Genomic DNA, 17,952 nt, shown 5'->3' on the forward strand with positions numbered 1-17,952 from the left:
TCTAGAATTCTTAATTTGAAGAGTACAAATGGTTATATTTTATCTGACTTTGAGAACTTTTGGAATGTGACAAGATAGGGAACTAATCACTTTGTCTCGTTAACTGCTCTTTGCAAATAATTAACATTATTTGCCTCTGAGTCACTTGGATTTAGAAAACCCTGTATTTCAGAATTTATGCCCTTTTTTATTCAACTACCCATTGGCAGAACTTTGTTAGAGCCAAGGACAATGGGTGGCATTGACCTTAGTTACAAACATGAGGTGATTCTTTAGTTAACTGTACTGTAAGAAGGTATCATTTTTCTTAATTAGTTTACAAATAAGATCAATCTAATAAGTCTAAAAGTAGCGATCCTAGTAAGAGCTTTATACATTCTTCAGATTTCTAGTTCAGGCTTGAGTCTCTTTAATGATGTCACAATATTTAAATGTCAGAATAGACACTGGACCCTCTATGTGTTGGATGACTGTGAGTAGATAACTGCTTCCCTGAAGCAGGGAAGGAAAAACCAGATCAGATTCTGCTCTGATTCTGCCTTAATACTTTAATTAGAGACTTTCTTTCTTTTTTTTTTTTTTTAGAGACAAAGTTTCACTTTATTGCCCTTGGTAGAGTGCCGTGGCATCACCCAGCTCACAGCAACCTCCAACTCCTGGGCTTAGGCAATTCTCTTGCCTCAGCCTCCTAAATAGCTGGGACTATAGGCGCGCACCATAATGCCTGCCTATTTTTTTGTTGCAGTTTGGCCAGGGCCAGGTTTGAACCCGCCACCTTCGGTATATGGGGCCGGCACCCTACTCACTAAGCCACAGGTGCCACCCACTAGTGGAGACTCTTAAGGGGAGTTTTCACTAGTGTCTGTAAGCAAAAGGCTAATTGGGTTTTTATTCCTTTAAATGGAAATATTACATCAAATTAAGTGATCATTTTTCTTTAAATCTTATTCTTTTCCTTCTATTTATGTTCTTTGAGTCTGATATTTTCTTTATGGCATCACTCATAATTCCTCTTTTTCCTCTCTCCATCCTCCCTGCCCAAATGTGGCTTTTACCCTCCTCTGTCCCCTCAGTCACTTCTCTTTCCATCCATGTCTCCTCCCTTGGCGGAGACAAGTAAGTCAGTTATGTGTATTCTTGGGCTTCATCTTTCAGTTTTTGTCTCAGTGTTAACTATCCCTCAGTCTTTCTCCAACCCTTCTCCTGGGACCAGTTTTGCTTTAGCTGCCAGCTGGATAATTTCTCCCTGGTTTGCCTTACTGGCAACATTTAACCAAGCACATGAGAAACAGTTCCCTGTCTTTCTTTCTTTTTTTGACTGGGGCCGGGTTTGAACCCACCACCTCTGATATATGGAGCCAGAGCCCGACTCCTTTGAGCCCTCCCTTTGAGTGGTTCTTTACTCAACCACTTCTTTCCCCTGGATTCTTGTTTCTGCCCATAGCAGCACCACCTCCTTGGTTTTCTTGACATATCTTCTTGGCTCTGTTTCTAGTCTGCTGTCAGATTCTATCCATTCTTCCACACTGATTTCACTCACACCCCTTCTGTTTCCTTCTCCCTGTGGCTGTTGCCTCCATTGTACAGCCTCTCAAGCAAGCACAGCCTTGCTCAGAGCCTGAGGTCTGTACACTTGCATTTGGCTTCAGCCCACTAGCCTGTGGGTCCCTTGAAGATGAGGCTCTATCTCAGAGCTGCTCAAGTGCAGTCCTCCAGCCCCTGCTGGCAAGCCAACTATTTGCTACTTTTTATACATTGAGATGTGTAGAGAATTTGAGACTTATATTTTAGAAATGTATACTGTTTTGACATTACCACAACAACCAAGTGCTTTGTGAGTAGACTCATCTCATTGTACAGGGACTAGTTTGGGTGTTGTCAGACTTCCACAGTGAGTTGCATGTGGTGTGAAGGTGTGAGCTGGGGACTGGTCATGTGCTGTGGAGACTTGCACAAGAGTCTGATGAATGACAAGCTTAGAAAATAGATCCTTCACCAGAGGTGACTTAGGCACTGCTCTTACTTTTCCTGGAGCCCCAGTGCTAGCATGTGGTAGACACAGTCCTAGATAAATACTGTTGACTGCTGCATCTTCCTAGCCACATTCTCTCTGCTCTCATGAATCCTGGCTCCTGTGGGACCCGGCCAGCAGACATGAGGCTCATCTTGTATCCCACTCCCCAGTGCGGAAGCCATTCTGCCGCTTCCTCTAGGCTGTTTTCTTTCCCCATTTACATCTGTTAAAAATTCTAACTATTCTTGGGATTCAGATGAGATGCTTCCTTTTTCTTAGGATCCTTTTTGACTATTCTGTGTATTTTATGGCACTTAGTCACGTATTTGTCCTTACATTATTTAAAACATGTCTGAGGCTCCTCACTAAATTAGGAAATCTGTTGCCAAACACCTTGTTTTATTTGTCTCTTACCTGCCATAGGGGCCATAGGTTATCGTCATCACTGTTGTCACCACCCCCCTTCACAGTTTACAAAGTACCATCACATATTATTCATTTGATCTTCTCAGCTGCTTGGCAGGACAAAGAAGGTGTTATCCTCACTTCACAATTAGAATTAGACTCAGGTGTTAGGTGATTTGCTCATAGTCTTACTTGCAAAGATTGAGCTTCCCAGTGGGCTAGAGCACAGTGCTCCCTCACACTGCCCTTCTGTACATCTGAACTACTCAGTGAGTATGAAGTAAATAAAATGGCTCTGCGTTCACTTAAGGGATTATTGGAAGGGAATTTTAACCACATTTTGCTTCTTAAAAAGTTCATCCTAGTACAACATGGTAAGTATAGTTAACAATAGACTGTATTCTTAAAAATGCTGAGAGCAGATGTAAAGTGTTCTAACTACAAAAATGATAACTCTATGAGATAATGCACGTGTTAATTACCTAGATTAAATCATTCCACACTGTATAAATACTTTAGAACATCATTTTATACACTATAAATACATTCAATTTTACCTGTCAATTTTACAAGTAACAATAATAATAAAAAAGTTCATCCTAAATAGACAAATTACTGTGTGAAGCTAAAACCTTGAATCGCAGTGAGAGTTGGCCATTTAAGCCAAATGTTAATCTGCCTTTCATTATAGATTTTGTTTTGTGTCTTCGTGAAGCCAACACTTTCATCATTTTAGTATTAACACGATGATATTGTATGTGTAGCTATTTAAAATGAAGATGATAATGCCATTATGAACGTTATTTAAAGTGTACATTGGGGAGAAGTTGAGACATTTTTAAAATCCCTGTTGTATTCAAGATGGGATTTTGTTTTTTCCTTTTTTTATTCTGTGTACACATTCCAATAATCTAGTGAGCATTTGGTTGGGGCCAGTTTTTTAACCTTACAACCTGGAATAAAAAAAGAGAAGAAGCCAAAACACTTTGTCTCAGGGACATTTGAGAAGCCCATATGCTGTGCTTCCATGTGACAGGACTGGCTCTCTGCTGCCACTCCTCGGGTTTCAGTGGCTTTATGATATTGCTCTTAATAATTCATTCACCATAGTTTTATTTTGTTTTTTTTTTTTTTTTAAGGGCAGAAATTCACTACAGAGAAACTTTGGCTTTTTCCTGTATTCCATTCTGGTGTTACCTTCTCCTAATCAAGTGCATGATCTTGGTACTTGGTTGGCTTTGTAATGACTGCTGGAGGGTTTGTTGTTTGTTTTTAAAAGAATTAGGCATGATCTACCAAAGTGGAAATTGAGATTTTCATTTGTTTTTGTTCTTTTTGAAACGTTATGTACCTGTGACATTGGTTCCTAGTCCCCGTTGCTGCTGACTTATCTCTGGTAGTTCATCCACAGCAGCTAGAATCAATGAGCTATCCACCTCTCATGGAGAGAGGGTCTGCTGGTTTGCCCTTTGCCATGCTCCATCCTAGAGTTGATGATTCTCATTTTTGTTCTTCATTCTATGATTTCTTGGTGAATCCTACATGGCAAGTGTTGGGATTTCAAGTAGTATTTTATATAATAGATGAAAATTGCCTTGGCCGTCCGTCTCGGGCCTGAGCAGCTGGGAGTCCCTGTTGTTATGTTCCAGTCGTCTCCAGTGCTCCTGTCCGTGTCCATTATGCTTCTGTCACTGATTACGTGACTCCCGTTCCTGACTGTTTTTCCTTCTCACCCTGTGGTTCTGTCCTCTCTTATGCTGCTCTGCTACCTGCTCACTCATCCTCTCTCCTTCCTTAAATATTCACTGTCATTTTGATGTGTTTAATGGGTTCATCTGGATTTTGTTTATATTCTTTTCAGTATGCTCTAAGTAGTTTTACAGCCTAGTTCTTTGGAAATAAATACTTAAATGGACCTTAAATGAATTAAGGTAAAGTCAGTGGGCTCACTCCTTTCCCAGCCTTTATGGTCTAACTTGTATTTCAGAACATATTGTAAATTGTAGCTAAAAGTAGGGAATCTGGTTAGTTAAGCAAGACCAGAAGCTGAGCCTCAAGAAATCATGGAGAATTATATATAATACAGGGAAAATCAAGTTGGTTTTTTTTTTTATTGTTGGGGATTCATTGAGGGTACAATAAGCCAGGTTACACTGATTGCAATTGTTAGGTAAAGTCCCTCTTGCAATCATGTCTTGCCTTGTTAGCTTATTGTTTTAGGGTATGGCCATTTATTTACAGCTTTGCAGTTAATTGTGTTATTTGTTTTCTTCCCCCTTAAGATTAAACATGATTAGGAAGCTAATAGCAGATGAAGTGGACTTCCTGCAGCATGTCACTCAGCTTGACCTGAGAGACAATAAACTTGGTGATCTAGATGCTATGATATTCAACAATATTGAAGTTTTACACTGTGAAAGGAATCAACTGGTTACCTTGAACATCTGTGGCTATTTCCTGAAGGCACTGTATGCCTCTTCCAATGGTATGTAACATAGACCACATCAAAGTTTCTCTTTGGGTGCCGAGAATTTACCCAACAGCAAAATCTCTGCTTCTCTGATTTTTCTTTTCTCATTTAGTTAGTAAAATAAGTGTCAAATTTTGCTAAAAGTTAGAAGAATGCTGATTTGGTATTTAAAGGAATAAAAAAGGAAAATTGTTCCTCAGATTATTTAAATAAGTTACTTCCACTTTTGCTTTGGGTTTTTTGCTTAAAGGAAGGCAGGAAAAGTGGACTACCTTATTAACCCTTTGACAGCAGAGGCTCGGAAACAAAGGCCTTTGCACTGAGCAAACATCCTGTATTGAATGCCTAAAGGCATTTTTCAACCAAAGGAATATCTTGTTTGGATGCTTATATACATTGTTTGCAGGCAAAAGGTTAAGTAAAGTAAGTCTGGAGCCTTGATTTAATACTGGAGAGTGAAAGGAGATCCCATTCTGGACTCACTCATGTTCCACTAACAAAGCCTGAATTATATGCTCATAGGGACACCATAAAGCAAGAGTCTTAATCCTTCAGTGAGGTCTCTTTCTCAGAACTTGAAAATCATGGTAGTTTCAAAAATGAAAACATCATCTGGATGTATGTTTGCCAAGGTGAAGATTTTAATCCCCTACCATTAGCAAAATGAATGAAAACAAGTAGTCACTACTACAAGCAGTTGTTTTATGCATAGTATAGTTAGTGCATGAGTTCTGAAAAGTAAGGGATTTTTAAAAGTGTGCTTACTGTCATCTCTCTGGAAAAACAAGCCAAATCTTAAATAAGCACAGATTCTAGTGTAATCAATTTGGCTGAGCACCGAAGGGTTATAGGATTTGGATAGCCACTGGGAACAAACTAGGAGGAAAGGATCTAAATGTGGCTTGTTCAGCATTTGGGAGAAGAAAAGAGAATTCTGAACTCAGAGAAGTAATTATGAGATGCACGGCTTGTGGGTAGGCATTGAACTTAGCAGATAAAGTAAGCTTTAGAGAACCAGTAGAGATTCTTAAGTGGATGAAGGTGATGCTATAAGATGATTAATTTTAAAATGTTGCATAGAATGTATTAATGGTAGAAAAGTGAGATCATTCACTGCTCTGTTGTGATGGACTTACGTAAGCTAACAGGAACTTGTAGTTGGTTTGAATCTCATCTGCTCAGAGATAATACCTTAAACCATAGAAGTAAGGCACCTAGAAGAGCAGAGAGAGCTGGTACCAAAAGACAACTTACAAACCCTCACAGTTAACTGGGGCTTGAGTGGGCAACTGAGTGTGTAAAGAATTACTTGGTAAGTCTTTAGAGAAGCAAAAGGACATTGACAGTCAGTCCAAGAAACATTGCCTCTAGGTAGGCAATGGTGTCATGTTTCATAAAGTTGTGTGGAAGAGTTTTAGATTGTAGTAGAAGTCATTTGTGACCCTTTAGAGTGCTATCTCAGTAGAGTGAAGGTTTAAAAAAAAAAAAAAAAAAAGGATGTTTTGTGGTTTTTTTGTTTTTTTCTTTTCTGGCCAGGGCTGGGTTTGAATCCACAACCTCCGGCATATGGGGCTGGCGCCCTACCCTCTGAGCCACAGGCACCGCCCCCAAAAAAGATGTTTTAAGTTATATAGGGAGAACCCTGAGTGTTAGAAGGAGAGTATTTTTTCAGTTAATCTTCCAGACATAATTTAGCATGTATAACATAAGAGAACTACAGGAAATGGATAAGAAAGAGGTAGAAGGTGATTGCAATCTCTGAATAAGATATTATGATTAAATTAGAAGTCTTTTACTTTCCTGTGGTTTCAAAGTTGAACAAATGAATATATTATATTTCCTAAACTAAACAATGGAAAATAAAGCATAGTAATAAAGCACAGTAAGAAGAGTTTTTGTATCATTGGGATAGTAATGTTTTTGTGTTGTTTTCTTTCCTCCTAGAACTTGTTCAACTTGATGTTTATCCAGTTCCAAATTATCTGTCCTACATGGATGTTTCAAGGTAAGAAGTCAAGTCTTAGAGCGTGCTAGAGTGTACTTGAAAATTATTTAGATAATTCTCACTGAGCTTACGTGCAGTGACTTTTTCATATTATATTGAAGGTAAATAATAATTAAGTTTAATGTTTTTTACTTATTCTTTAGACATGCGTATAAATATCTGTCAATTAAAATGCATTTGTACACTGTGATTTAGAGCATCAGAATGTGAGTATATGCACCAGTTTGAACACCAAGTTTGGGCGTGAAAGATGAGTGAGTTACAGGTCATATGGCTAGGAAGTCCAGTAGTTCCTCAGTGTTTTTTTTTTGTTTGTTTGTGTTTTTCATTGGACATACATTTTATTTTCTTCCTTGCCCGTGTCAGGGGAAAAGGCTGGTGAAGTTGGTGAGCATCCACTGGACTAGCTCCCCAGTGTAGAGGGCATGGGTGCTGGTTCAGATGTCTCCTGCTCTGGCTCAAATAGGGTTGGTCCAAATACAATTTCCAGGCTGTGGGGAGTCATGTGATTTTTATTTCAGTATGGTATCACCCTGCATAAATGCTCCAGGAGGTACCGCAGAGCGTCACGGTTGTGCTTTAATTCTTGTATCTGAGAAAGGTGCTGCTCTGATTCAGAGAGTGCAGGGGCAGCATGAACATGGTACACCAGCAGTGAGGGCACCAGAGGCTGTGGCAGCTCACGGAGAAAAAGCTTCAGGGCTTCAGTGACTCCATGAATGTCACCCTACTCAGCACTGTCCAAATCTAACCAGCCTTGTACTGGTTGTTCTGGGAACACATAGCTCCCATCAGAGGTGACTGCCTGCTCTCTGTCCACCAGAAAGTGAAGTTTCTGAACCACTGCCAAGTTCCCACTCACTGGGTAAATGCTACCCAAGTCTAGACCTCTTGTATCCATGATAGCAATGCAGAGCCGCACAAAGCTGGGCACCGTGTCCCCTTCTCGTTGGCAGAGTGATTCCTGCTGGCAGCTGCATACCTGGTCTCTGAGCAGGCCCGGCTCCTGCGGGCTCTGCAAGGGCAGTCTCTTTGCAATGAGCCGCGTTAGTTTGTTGCACCTGCGATTCCACCCGGTGCCTTCTGGACTCTGACTGGAGCTCCAGAGGCTGCTAAGGTGCAGTAGCGTCTTGGAGACTGGCCTCTTCTTTGTCCTGGCCTGCACTCAGTTCTCCCAGCTCCACAGGTCTGGAGCCTGACAGATGTAGCTCCAGGGGGTTCTCCCATCCTCTTGATGACCACCCGCAGACCATGGTGTCAAACTTACAGCTTGGTCACGTGGTCCGACTGCAGCTGAAACTTGTGGCCACGGACTGTGCGGATGTGCAGGACATGATGGCAGCTGGACAGGTGGCAGCCATGCACCAAGGCCGCCCTGCACAAGTCCACGCTACTTTCTGTCCACTGTCCACTGGCCCCAGCCCAACGAGGGCACATTCGTGGATGGGTCTCTGTAGAACAACAGATTTTTACCCGCTAACACCACCCAAGATGGGCAACAGTTCTTCCTGAGCTTGCTCCCCCCTGGGAGTTCTTCCTGAACTTGCTCCCCACTGGGGTAATCTTGGTCATGTTGAGTACGTCAGACTTTTCCACTTCATGGGGGTCGGCCAGGAGCTCTGGCAGAAGTCGAGTCTGCAAGGCTGGATGCTGGTCTGAAGGGTCAAGCTATGGGTGGGGAGCATTGGCTGGGGGTGGGTGAAACCCATGGGCCCAGAAGTTCTAGAGTCCCTGTGTCAGATCTGAGCGCTTTGCTTGAGGTTTCAGGACACCATTGTTCCTATTCAGGGTCTATGTCCCCTCCATGGAGCCTGGGTTCAACTCCCCATGACTGAGGTGTGGGGGCTTCCAGGACTTGCAACCTGTTAGTGAGTTTATGTAGAAGCAGTGGGGTCCAGATGCTGCTCCCAGGCATCCAGCTTCTGCAGCAAGGGGCATGCAGGGCCCGGGATGGGGACCGGGGATGGCGGCAAAGGTCCACCAGGTGACAATACACAGGGGCATCTGACATTAGGGGCTAGAGTCAGGAGAGAGGGAAGAAGGAGGTGGTGTTTCTGCCCTTGCCCCTTCCCAACCTTCCTGACCTTACCAACTCCTCCTCCCTCCCCAACCATTTTCTCACCACTACCTCCTCGCTGGTGTGACCCAGGAATTGGGGGAGAAACCTCAATCCCCGGCTGATTTAAAAAAATTTTTCTCCCTCTCCTCAATCTCTTTAATTTATATTAACGGTGCCTTTGTACCTTTCCCTGGAATGATGTTAATTTCATTTTTTTACTAATGCCCAAGTAAATGTTCTCAAATAATTAATGCTAAATCCTATCAGTGGACATTTTCACTGCTACCATTTTAAAACCACTTCTTGCTCTTCCCATTTATCCATGGCTATGTTTTCATGATGCCAGCTAGAGTTAGGAAGTATTTTAATGCTAAGGGTTAAAATGTGTATTTGAAAATAAAATTGTTACACTATCTGACTCTTTGACTTAGCAGAAATGTGTGTGTTTTTATTTCCAATTTGATATCCTCTCCCTAAACTTGATATGGAACTATAGGTTTTTGGGCCTTTTTGTCATTTCAAGACGGTCTCACTCTGTTACCCAGGCTGGAGTGCAGTAGTATGATTATCGCTCACTGCAACCTCAGACTCATGCCTCATAGAGGCACATGCCACCATACCTGGCTAATCAGAAACATTCTTTTTGTTGTCCACGCTAGTCTCAAACTCTTGGCCTCAAGTGATTCTCCTGCCTCAGCCTCCCAAAGTGCTAGGGTTATAGGTATGAGCCACTGCACCTGGCCTAGACCTTTTTAAAGACTTGAGACATTGCAACAGGGACTTTACCTAACAATTGCAATCAGTGTAACCTGGCTTTTTATACCCTCAATGAATCCCCAACAATAAAAAAAAAAAAAAAAGACTTGAGACAATACAGATGATGTCCACGTTCTTTCGTTTTCTTTACTACTTCTCCCTATCGTAATTCATCTTGCTTTTAGAGTAAAATGAGTCCACATATCATTTTAGTTCATGTTCACTGTACTTTGGTATTTCATTTAAAGTTTTGTTCATTTTTTTAATTATTTTAAGTTTAGAACTACATTTGAGGCCAAGTTCAATCAGAAAGTTAATTTTGTGTTCTTATTTTTAGGAACCGCTTAGAAAATGTGCCAGAGTGGGTATGTGAAAGCCGAAAGCTAGAAGTTTTGGATATTAGCCATAATGAAATATGTGAACTTCCTACCCGGTAAGTATACAAGGCAAGTGAGAGAATCTCAAAATAGATGAGCAATAAGAAAAAATATTGCTGATTCAGTGTTTAACTTGTTATTATAAACCCTTAAGAGTTTGTTTTAAAACTTACTTGGTGTTTTTTACCCTGTATGGTCTCTCAAGTTACATACTTTCTAAATGAGTGGGTAGAGTAAGGCTTTGACTTTCTGTCTGACTTTTTAAAAGCCATGCAGGCAGTGGTGCTTGATAGAATTTTTAAATAAACTGAGAAAAGTTTCGAAGACTTGGCAAACAATATAAAGCTCACCTCTAGACTCTTAATACTTTTAGAATCTTCTGTCTATTAACTTAACATGTCTGTCTTAGAAATAACTTTTGTTTTCCATGGTTTTTTTTAAGGGGAAAAAAAAGATTGTTAAATCATTAAATCTAGAAAGAGCAAACTAGATTATCTTTTTCTTTTTTTTTTTTTTCAGTTTTTTTGGCCGGGGCTGGGTTTGAATCCGCCACCTCCGGCATATGGGGCTGGCGCCCTACCCCTTTGAGCCACAGGCGCCACCCTAGATTATCTTTTTCTTGGTGTGAGATTTAGTGTAGAAGATTTAAGAACTTTTCTTTCCTTCTCTTAAACGTGTTACTATTTTCATTTCACAATTTTCACTTCAGTGGCAACGTTTACAAAACAGCCTCCTGATGACTGCTATTGATTATAAATACAAAGATTTTCAAGTTGACTAATTGTCAAAGTATTCGTGATAGCCAGGCATTTAATAGCCAGAAGAGTAATCTAGTCAGTGTTGTCCTCTAGAAGTTTCTGTGAAGATTGAAGTGGTGTTCTGTATCTGTGCTGCCCAATAGAGAATCCACTAGGTACTTGTGGCTGTAGAGCACCTGAAATGTGGCTGGAGTGACCGAGAAACCGGGTTATTTATTTCATTTAATTAACTTATTTTTAAATAGCTACTTGGGACTTGTGGCTGCCACAAATTGAGTCTAGTTATTGCCACCATTCTCAGCCAATCACTGAACAGAAGTCAGTTGTTTTAAACTATGTATAGTCAAAAATATTAGTGAAAATATTGTAAAAGTACGTCACCAATTTGGAGTAAACTTTTTACTTTAGGCCCATAATCTTTAAAGGTATGTGATCGGTATTTCTGTTTTCTTGTAAAGAACAAGGATTATGAAATATACATGGTTGGTTAGCCTAGTAAAGGTGTTGGAGTTGGGCTGTACAGGTGGTACCTCCCACCCATTAGCCACGTGACTAGTCTTAAATGAGAAGTGCTGTAAGTGTAAAGTATACACTTAATGCAAAATATTAATAATGGTATATATTAATTGCATGTTAAAATAATATTTTGCATACATTTTGAGTTGAATAAAATATACACGAAGCATCAATTTACTTGTTTCTGTTTTTTTTAATGTGGTTGTTAGGGAATTTAAAACCACATATGTGGCTTGCATTATATTTCTGTTGGATAATACTGTGTCAGAATATAACTCTTCTAAAAGAAATCTTGAGTTACAGTTTCAGTTCCTGAGAAGCTCAGTTAATTTCACTTTTTTCCTCAGCCATACATCATACCTATAGATTTGATCTATTTGGAAATGCTTTTATGTTGTGTTGATTAAGCATTTAGGTGACCCATTGTTGAGGGTCAAGAGGATGTATGTCTGTGTCCCTGCCAGACCCTTTTAGAAGAGGAATAGCAAAACTGAAAATAGGCTCCTACTTGTAGGGAAAAGATAATTTGTTAAAAAATTCCTTGCTATATCTTCTTCCTATGATTTGTCTCTTCCTTTTGCCTCTCCAACCCCTCAGTCCAACAGATACCACATTGATGTCTAAAGCCTCTTTTGCTATAGGCTAAAACAAAGACATTTTAAATATATATATGTATACCTGAAAACATACATTAAATACAAGATAGCTGGCATTTTATTCAATTTTCTCCCAAATTCATCAGTCTTAGATTTTTGCATCAGTGCAGGCTTTGGGGAATATCTAAATCAATGCTTATTCAAAGCAAATCTCTTTGACAAATTCTCTGTTGTCAAAGAATTTAAACCGTGTATGTGTATGTTTTAACTCATGAAACAAAAAGAATGTGTACTGTTTTCTTGTTTATGGTGGTATTCAGTTGAAAACTTTGTATGAGCCCTATTGCAGTTGTAATATTCAGGCAAGACAGTGTGTTTCATGGGAATTGAGTTAATATTCAGGGTATATGAGGAGTTTGGCAAAACAAATGATATTTTTAAAAATATAAAAGTGTAAGTTTATTTTATATTAGAGAGACAGGAGTGGGGGGAAGAGGTAAGAAAGAGAGAAGGGAGTGAGAGAAGGAAGATGAGGGGGTGGAAGAGAAAAGGAGTGAGAGAGAGAACAGTGTGGCATCTCAAAGAGAGAAAGGAAGAATGTCAGCCAGAAATTATTATTTGGAAGTGGAAAATGTATTAAAAGAGAAGGCATATTTTCGTGCTTAGACAATCCACAAAATGATAAACTAAATCCTATAATTAACTTATAATACTCATCCTGTAGTTGACCAAATCTATTCTTATTTAGAAAAATCAAAAGAATTTGTTACACGTCTTTTAGTTTTTATGTGTTAAAGGATAATATATATGTGTATGAAGAAGCAAATGCTGAATTACTAGGTTAGAGTGACCATTTCAGAGACAACTGTCCTATGATAACTGCGAATGCAAGGATATCTGACTGGCCTGGGTCATCTGTCTTGTCACACTAATAGCTAAACCTATAAATTTAGATATCTTTTATTATGGTCTGTGGTTTCATGGGATTGAGATAGGTTGCAACGTCTTTGTGAGCAAAGTATCTAGGTTTGACATTTAAAGTGAAGTTATGCCATAACATATGGCTATTTTTAACCATTATGAATGAAAAGACACCAAATTTCACTTAAGAGATCTATTGTACAACATTGTGATTATAGTTAATAGCAGTGTTGAGTTCTTGAAAATTGTTAAGAGAGTAGATTTTAAATGTTCTCATCATTAAAAAAAGATAGGTATATGAGATAATGTGTTAATTAGCTTGATCTAGCCTTAACACAGTATACACATATATCAAAACACCATGATATATATCAGAAATAGATGGAAAATTTTTATAAGTTAACTAAAAAAACAACTGTGAGCATTAGTCAATGAGGGCAGAATGATGGAAAGCAGGAAGTAGGTGGGGAAGCTTTATCTTTGACAACAGTTTAAGTGAATTTTTTTAATTTTACTTATTTTTTTTTTAAGACAAGAGTCTTCCTTTGTCACCCGAACTAGAGTGCAATGGAATTATCATAGCTCACTGCAACCTTGAGGTCTTGGGCTCAAGTGATCGTCCTGCCCTCAGCCATACCATACATCACCACACCAGGCTCTTATTTTTTTACTTTTATTTTTTTTAATTTTTCGTAGGGACAGGTCTCACTTTTACTCAGGCTATTTCCTAACTTCTGGCCTCAAGTTGTCCCTAACTCCTGGCCTTAAGCAATACACCCACCTTGGCCTCCCAGAATGCTAGGATTACAGGCATGAGCCATAATGGCCTTGTCATAAATTCTTAATCTGAAGTGATCATGATACAAGTTACAACCTCATTTTTCTATAACTCCAGGAAATCTGGTGTAAACCTGTCCTATCTTACCCTTTACAACTCTTGGAGACTTCTGAAGTGGTCATAATATGGATTTCATATTAAATTAACACATATTCATTATTTGTGACAATTCTGATAACCCTTAGAAGAAATTCAACAGAGCTTCCAACCAGCTCTGTCAGACTCACAAGAAAGTAGTGGATTAAGTGCATTCTACTTTCTTTAGGAGAGACTCTCTACCTTGGTTCAGCATTCACCTGAAGGGAGAATAATACACAGCCAGGGAAGTGAAGCAAGGGACAGTTTTTATTGTGAAAGGCAGCAGAGCAAAAACGTGACATTTTCTCAGTTGACATTTGTAAAAGTTTAGTTGAATAGAAGAATCCTTTGTTTAATGTGGATCCTGCAAGTAAAGATTGATTAGGTATATTTACTCAGGCTGTTGTGGGTAAAACAAGAGCATTCTATTGCAATACAAGACGCAAATCCTTTAGAGCTTTCTTTGTGAATTGAACAAGATTAAACGAATCTCTTCAGTGGCTTCATATATAATACTTATTTTTCCCTGTGTAGAGCTTTGCCCAATATTCCTTTTCATAGTTTTTCCTTTCCCTCCTTTTGTTAAAGTATAGAAAGTATTGAAACCTAAACAGTTCAAGTTGGAACTTACATTAAAATGAATTTGCGGTTGCTCTGAGTGAACTTATGTTTTTTGAGGAGATAATTTTAAGTATCCTAATGCTCTTATTCATCTTTCTATCTTTATCCCAAAGTAGCTCTAAGTAAGTTGCCTCTGTCTCTTTTCTTCCCTTTGTGCACAGCCTATTTTGTAATAGCAGTCTCCGGAAACTATTGGCAGGACACAATCAGTTGGCAAGACTACCTGAGAGGTTAGAAAGAACATCGGTGGAGGTCTTAGACGTGCAACACAACCAGATCCTTGAGCTACCGCCGAGCCTTCTAATGAAGGCTGACAGGTAAAGTGGTTTGTCTGGTTTATTCATCTGAGTGTTTAAATGCTCGCTCCCTCATTTGTCTTTCTGTCTTTATGATCTGAGTCCTTTCTGATTATGTGTCTGTCCTAGATTATGACGGAAATAGTTTTACAGCCATTTCTCTAACCATTTTGGAGGGGATCGAGTCAAAGGAATCCTATAGATTCCTTATTAATTTGACTGCTCTCTGGAGAGAAGTAGGTTTTGTTGTGCGTAAAAAGAAATGTGTCATGGGGGTGTAGGATGAGAAATGCACTCCTGTATCACTACCTGCTCAGAACTCATGCAGCCTGCTATCTGCGTAGCTTAAGTATCTTATAATTCTCTGTTCCCGCTTTCACAACTTGGGGCTTTTGGTGACAGAGATGGATTTCCCTAGAGTTTGCTTAATTCTTTTTTCATCAGTCCTCCTTATCTTTGCCACAGTTTTTTTCCTTCATATTTACTTTATTTTCTTTTGAACAAACAATTTTTCTTAATAATTTGTATCATACGTTAAGCATTTGAAGAAGTTGTTTTGAATGGAGAGGTGAATTTCCACATGAAGTAAAATTCTGTTTTCTATGATGAGTAGCCACATGCAAAACTTTCTTCAGAGGTTGAAGTTACAGTGACTGGTCACCTACTGTGGAGCCTCTTACGTGCTTCAGAGTCCCATGCTTCATACTGACATATTTCTTGTACACTTGGCAAAAATCATTTTAACTTCTGCTCGTGTTTATTTTTAAAGAGTGACATTGCTACAGAAAAAATATGAGGGATATAACTTTTAGTGTATCTCATGATGTTAAAAAAGTTAAATTTAATTTTGCTTCTAGAAGTACAGAGATGAAAAGGAAATGATGGTGGATCTTTTTACCTTTTAAAAATAAAAGCTAGATATGTTTCAGTATGTGTGATGTTATATAAGTAAAATAGCAGTCTGAGAACTCTGGCTCTCCTGAGCTGAATTACATGCCCAGCACGTGTCCCCAGGTCCTTGTCCTTACTCCTCCCACAGTGCTCATCACACACTGCTATTATTTCTTATATTTCTCCATTATTAGATTTTTAATTCTGTGAAGCCAATGACTATGTTTTAATCATCATTTTGTTTATTTATTTATTTTTAAGGGACAGGCTCTTGCTCTGTCACCTGCCTTAGAGTGCAGTGGCATCATTGTAACTCACCCCATCCTTGAAGTCCTGGACTCAAGTGATCCTTCTGTCTCAGCTTCCCTACTAACTGGGGCTACAGGTGTGAGCCACCCTACCTGGCTAAATTTTTTTTAGTTTTTTTTACAATCGTGTCTTGCCCCCAAAAGGTGTGTCACACACTGAGGCTCCACCCCCCTCCCTCCTTCCCTCTCTCTGCTCTTCCTTTCCCCACTCCTCCCTCCTTCTTTCTCTCTTTGCTCTCCCCTTCCCCCACCCCCACCGTGTCCTTAATTGTCCTCATATCAAAATTGAGTACATAGGATTCATGCTTCTCCATTCTTGTGATGCTCTACTAAGAATAATGTGTTCTACTTCCATCCAGGTTAATACAAAGGCTGTAAAGTGTGCATTTTTCATAGCTGAATAGTATTCCATGGTGTACATATACCACGGCTTGTTAATCCATTCCTGGGTTGGTGGGCATTTAGGCTGTTTCCACATTTTCGCGATTGTAAATCGAGCTGCAGTAAACAGTCTAGTGCAAGTGTCCTTATGATAAAAGGATTTTTTTCCTTCTGGATGGATGCCCAGTAATGAGATTGCAGGATCAAATGGGAGGTCTAGCTTGAGTGCTTTGAGGTTTCTCCATACTTCCTTCCAGAAAGGTTGTACTAGTTTGCAGTCCCACCAGCAGTGTAAAAGTGTTCCCTTCTCTCCACATCCACGCCAGCATCTGCACTTTTGAGATTTTTTGATGTGGGCCATTCTCACTGGGGTTAGATGATATCTCAGGGTGGTTTTGATTTGCATTTCTCTAATAGATAGGGATGATGAGCATTTTTTCATATGTTTGTTAGCCATTCATCTGTCTTCTTTAGAGAAGTTTCTGTTCATGTCTCTTGCCCATTGATATATGGTATTGTTGACTTTTTTCATGTGGATTAATTTGAATTCTCTATCGTAGTTATCAAGCTTTTGTCTGATTGAAAATATGCAAATATCCTTTCCCATTGTGTAGGTTGTCTGTTTGCTTTGGTTGTTGTCTCCTTAGCTGTACAGAAGCTTTTCAGTTTAATGAAGTCCCATTTGTTTATTTTTGTTGTTGTTGCAATTGCCATGGCAGTCTTCTTCATGAAGTCTTTCCTCAGACCAATATCTTCCAGTGTTTTTCCTATGCTTTCTTGGAGGATTTTTATTGTTTTATGCCTTAAATTTAAGTCCTTTATCCATCTTGAATCAATTTTTGTGAGGGGAGAAAGGTATGGGTTCAGTTTCAGTCTTTTACATGTGGATATCCAGTTCTCCCAACACCATTTATTGAACAGGGAGTCTTTCCCCCAAGGTATGTTCTTATTTGCTTTATTGAAGATTAGGTGATTGTAAGATGTTAGTTTCATTTCCTGGTTTTCTATTTGATTCCAAATGTCTATGTCTGTGTTTTTGTGTCAGTACCATGCTGTCTTGACCACTATGGCTTCGTAGTACAGCCTAAAGTCTGGTATGGTAGAATAATTTTTTTTATTTTTTATGGAGACAGGTCTGACTGTGTTGCCCAGGTTGCTCACAATCTCTTGGTCTGAAATGATCTTCCCACCTCAGCCTCCCAAAGTGCTGGGATTACAGGCACAAACCACCACACCCAGCTTCAATTATAGTTTTATCCTCAATATCTTATACTGAGTCTGGAATAAAGGAAAATATTCAACAAGTATTTGTTCAATGAACCATAGAAAATTTAAGGAATTTTAGATACTGCCTTCACTCATGGCTTCATATTCTTTTCTTATTCTCCATCTCCTTTTTTAAAAAAACTTATTATCAGGATGTAACTTACATTCAGTAAAGTGTATGGCTCTTAAGCTACTGCTCAGTGAATTTATACATATATAGGTAGATACCCTTGCAGCCTCACCCAGATCAAGAGATAGACCATTTCCAGCACCTCCTTTTCCATTTGTTTGTTTTCATCATTTACAAAACAATTATCTTCAGCATACTTAGGTAAATTATTAAATTATTATTATTAAATTATTCCTGCTGGAATAATTATAAAGACATAGTAGAAT

The 17,952-nt window shown here is 39.2% G+C and overlaps 1 protein-coding gene and 1 pseudogene across 1 annotated transcript in view; one reads left to right on the forward strand and one right to left on the reverse strand.

Moving 5' to 3' along the window:
* Positions 1 to 17,952, forward strand: part of PHLPP1 (PH domain and leucine rich repeat protein phosphatase 1) — a 259,504-nt gene that overhangs the window by 191,985 nt on the left and 49,567 nt on the right. Inside the window, exons 7-10 of the mRNA XM_053572056.1 lie at positions 4,702 to 4,904; positions 6,834 to 6,894; positions 10,047 to 10,142; positions 14,576 to 14,731. Coding sequence (XP_053428031.1) covers positions 4,702 to 4,904; positions 6,834 to 6,894; positions 10,047 to 10,142; positions 14,576 to 14,731 — 516 coding nt within the window. The remainder of the gene's footprint in view (positions 1 to 4,701; positions 4,905 to 6,833; positions 6,895 to 10,046; positions 10,143 to 14,575; positions 14,732 to 17,952) is intronic.
* Positions 7,257 to 8,905, reverse strand: LOC128572128 (rho GTPase-activating protein 9-like; annotated as a pseudogene).

This window comes from Nycticebus coucang, chromosome 19 (genome assembly GCF_027406575.1).
Source record: "Nycticebus coucang isolate mNycCou1 chromosome 19, mNycCou1.pri, whole genome shotgun sequence".
In the NCBI taxonomy this organism is placed as follows: Eukaryota; Metazoa; Chordata; class Mammalia; order Primates; family Lorisidae; genus Nycticebus; species Nycticebus coucang.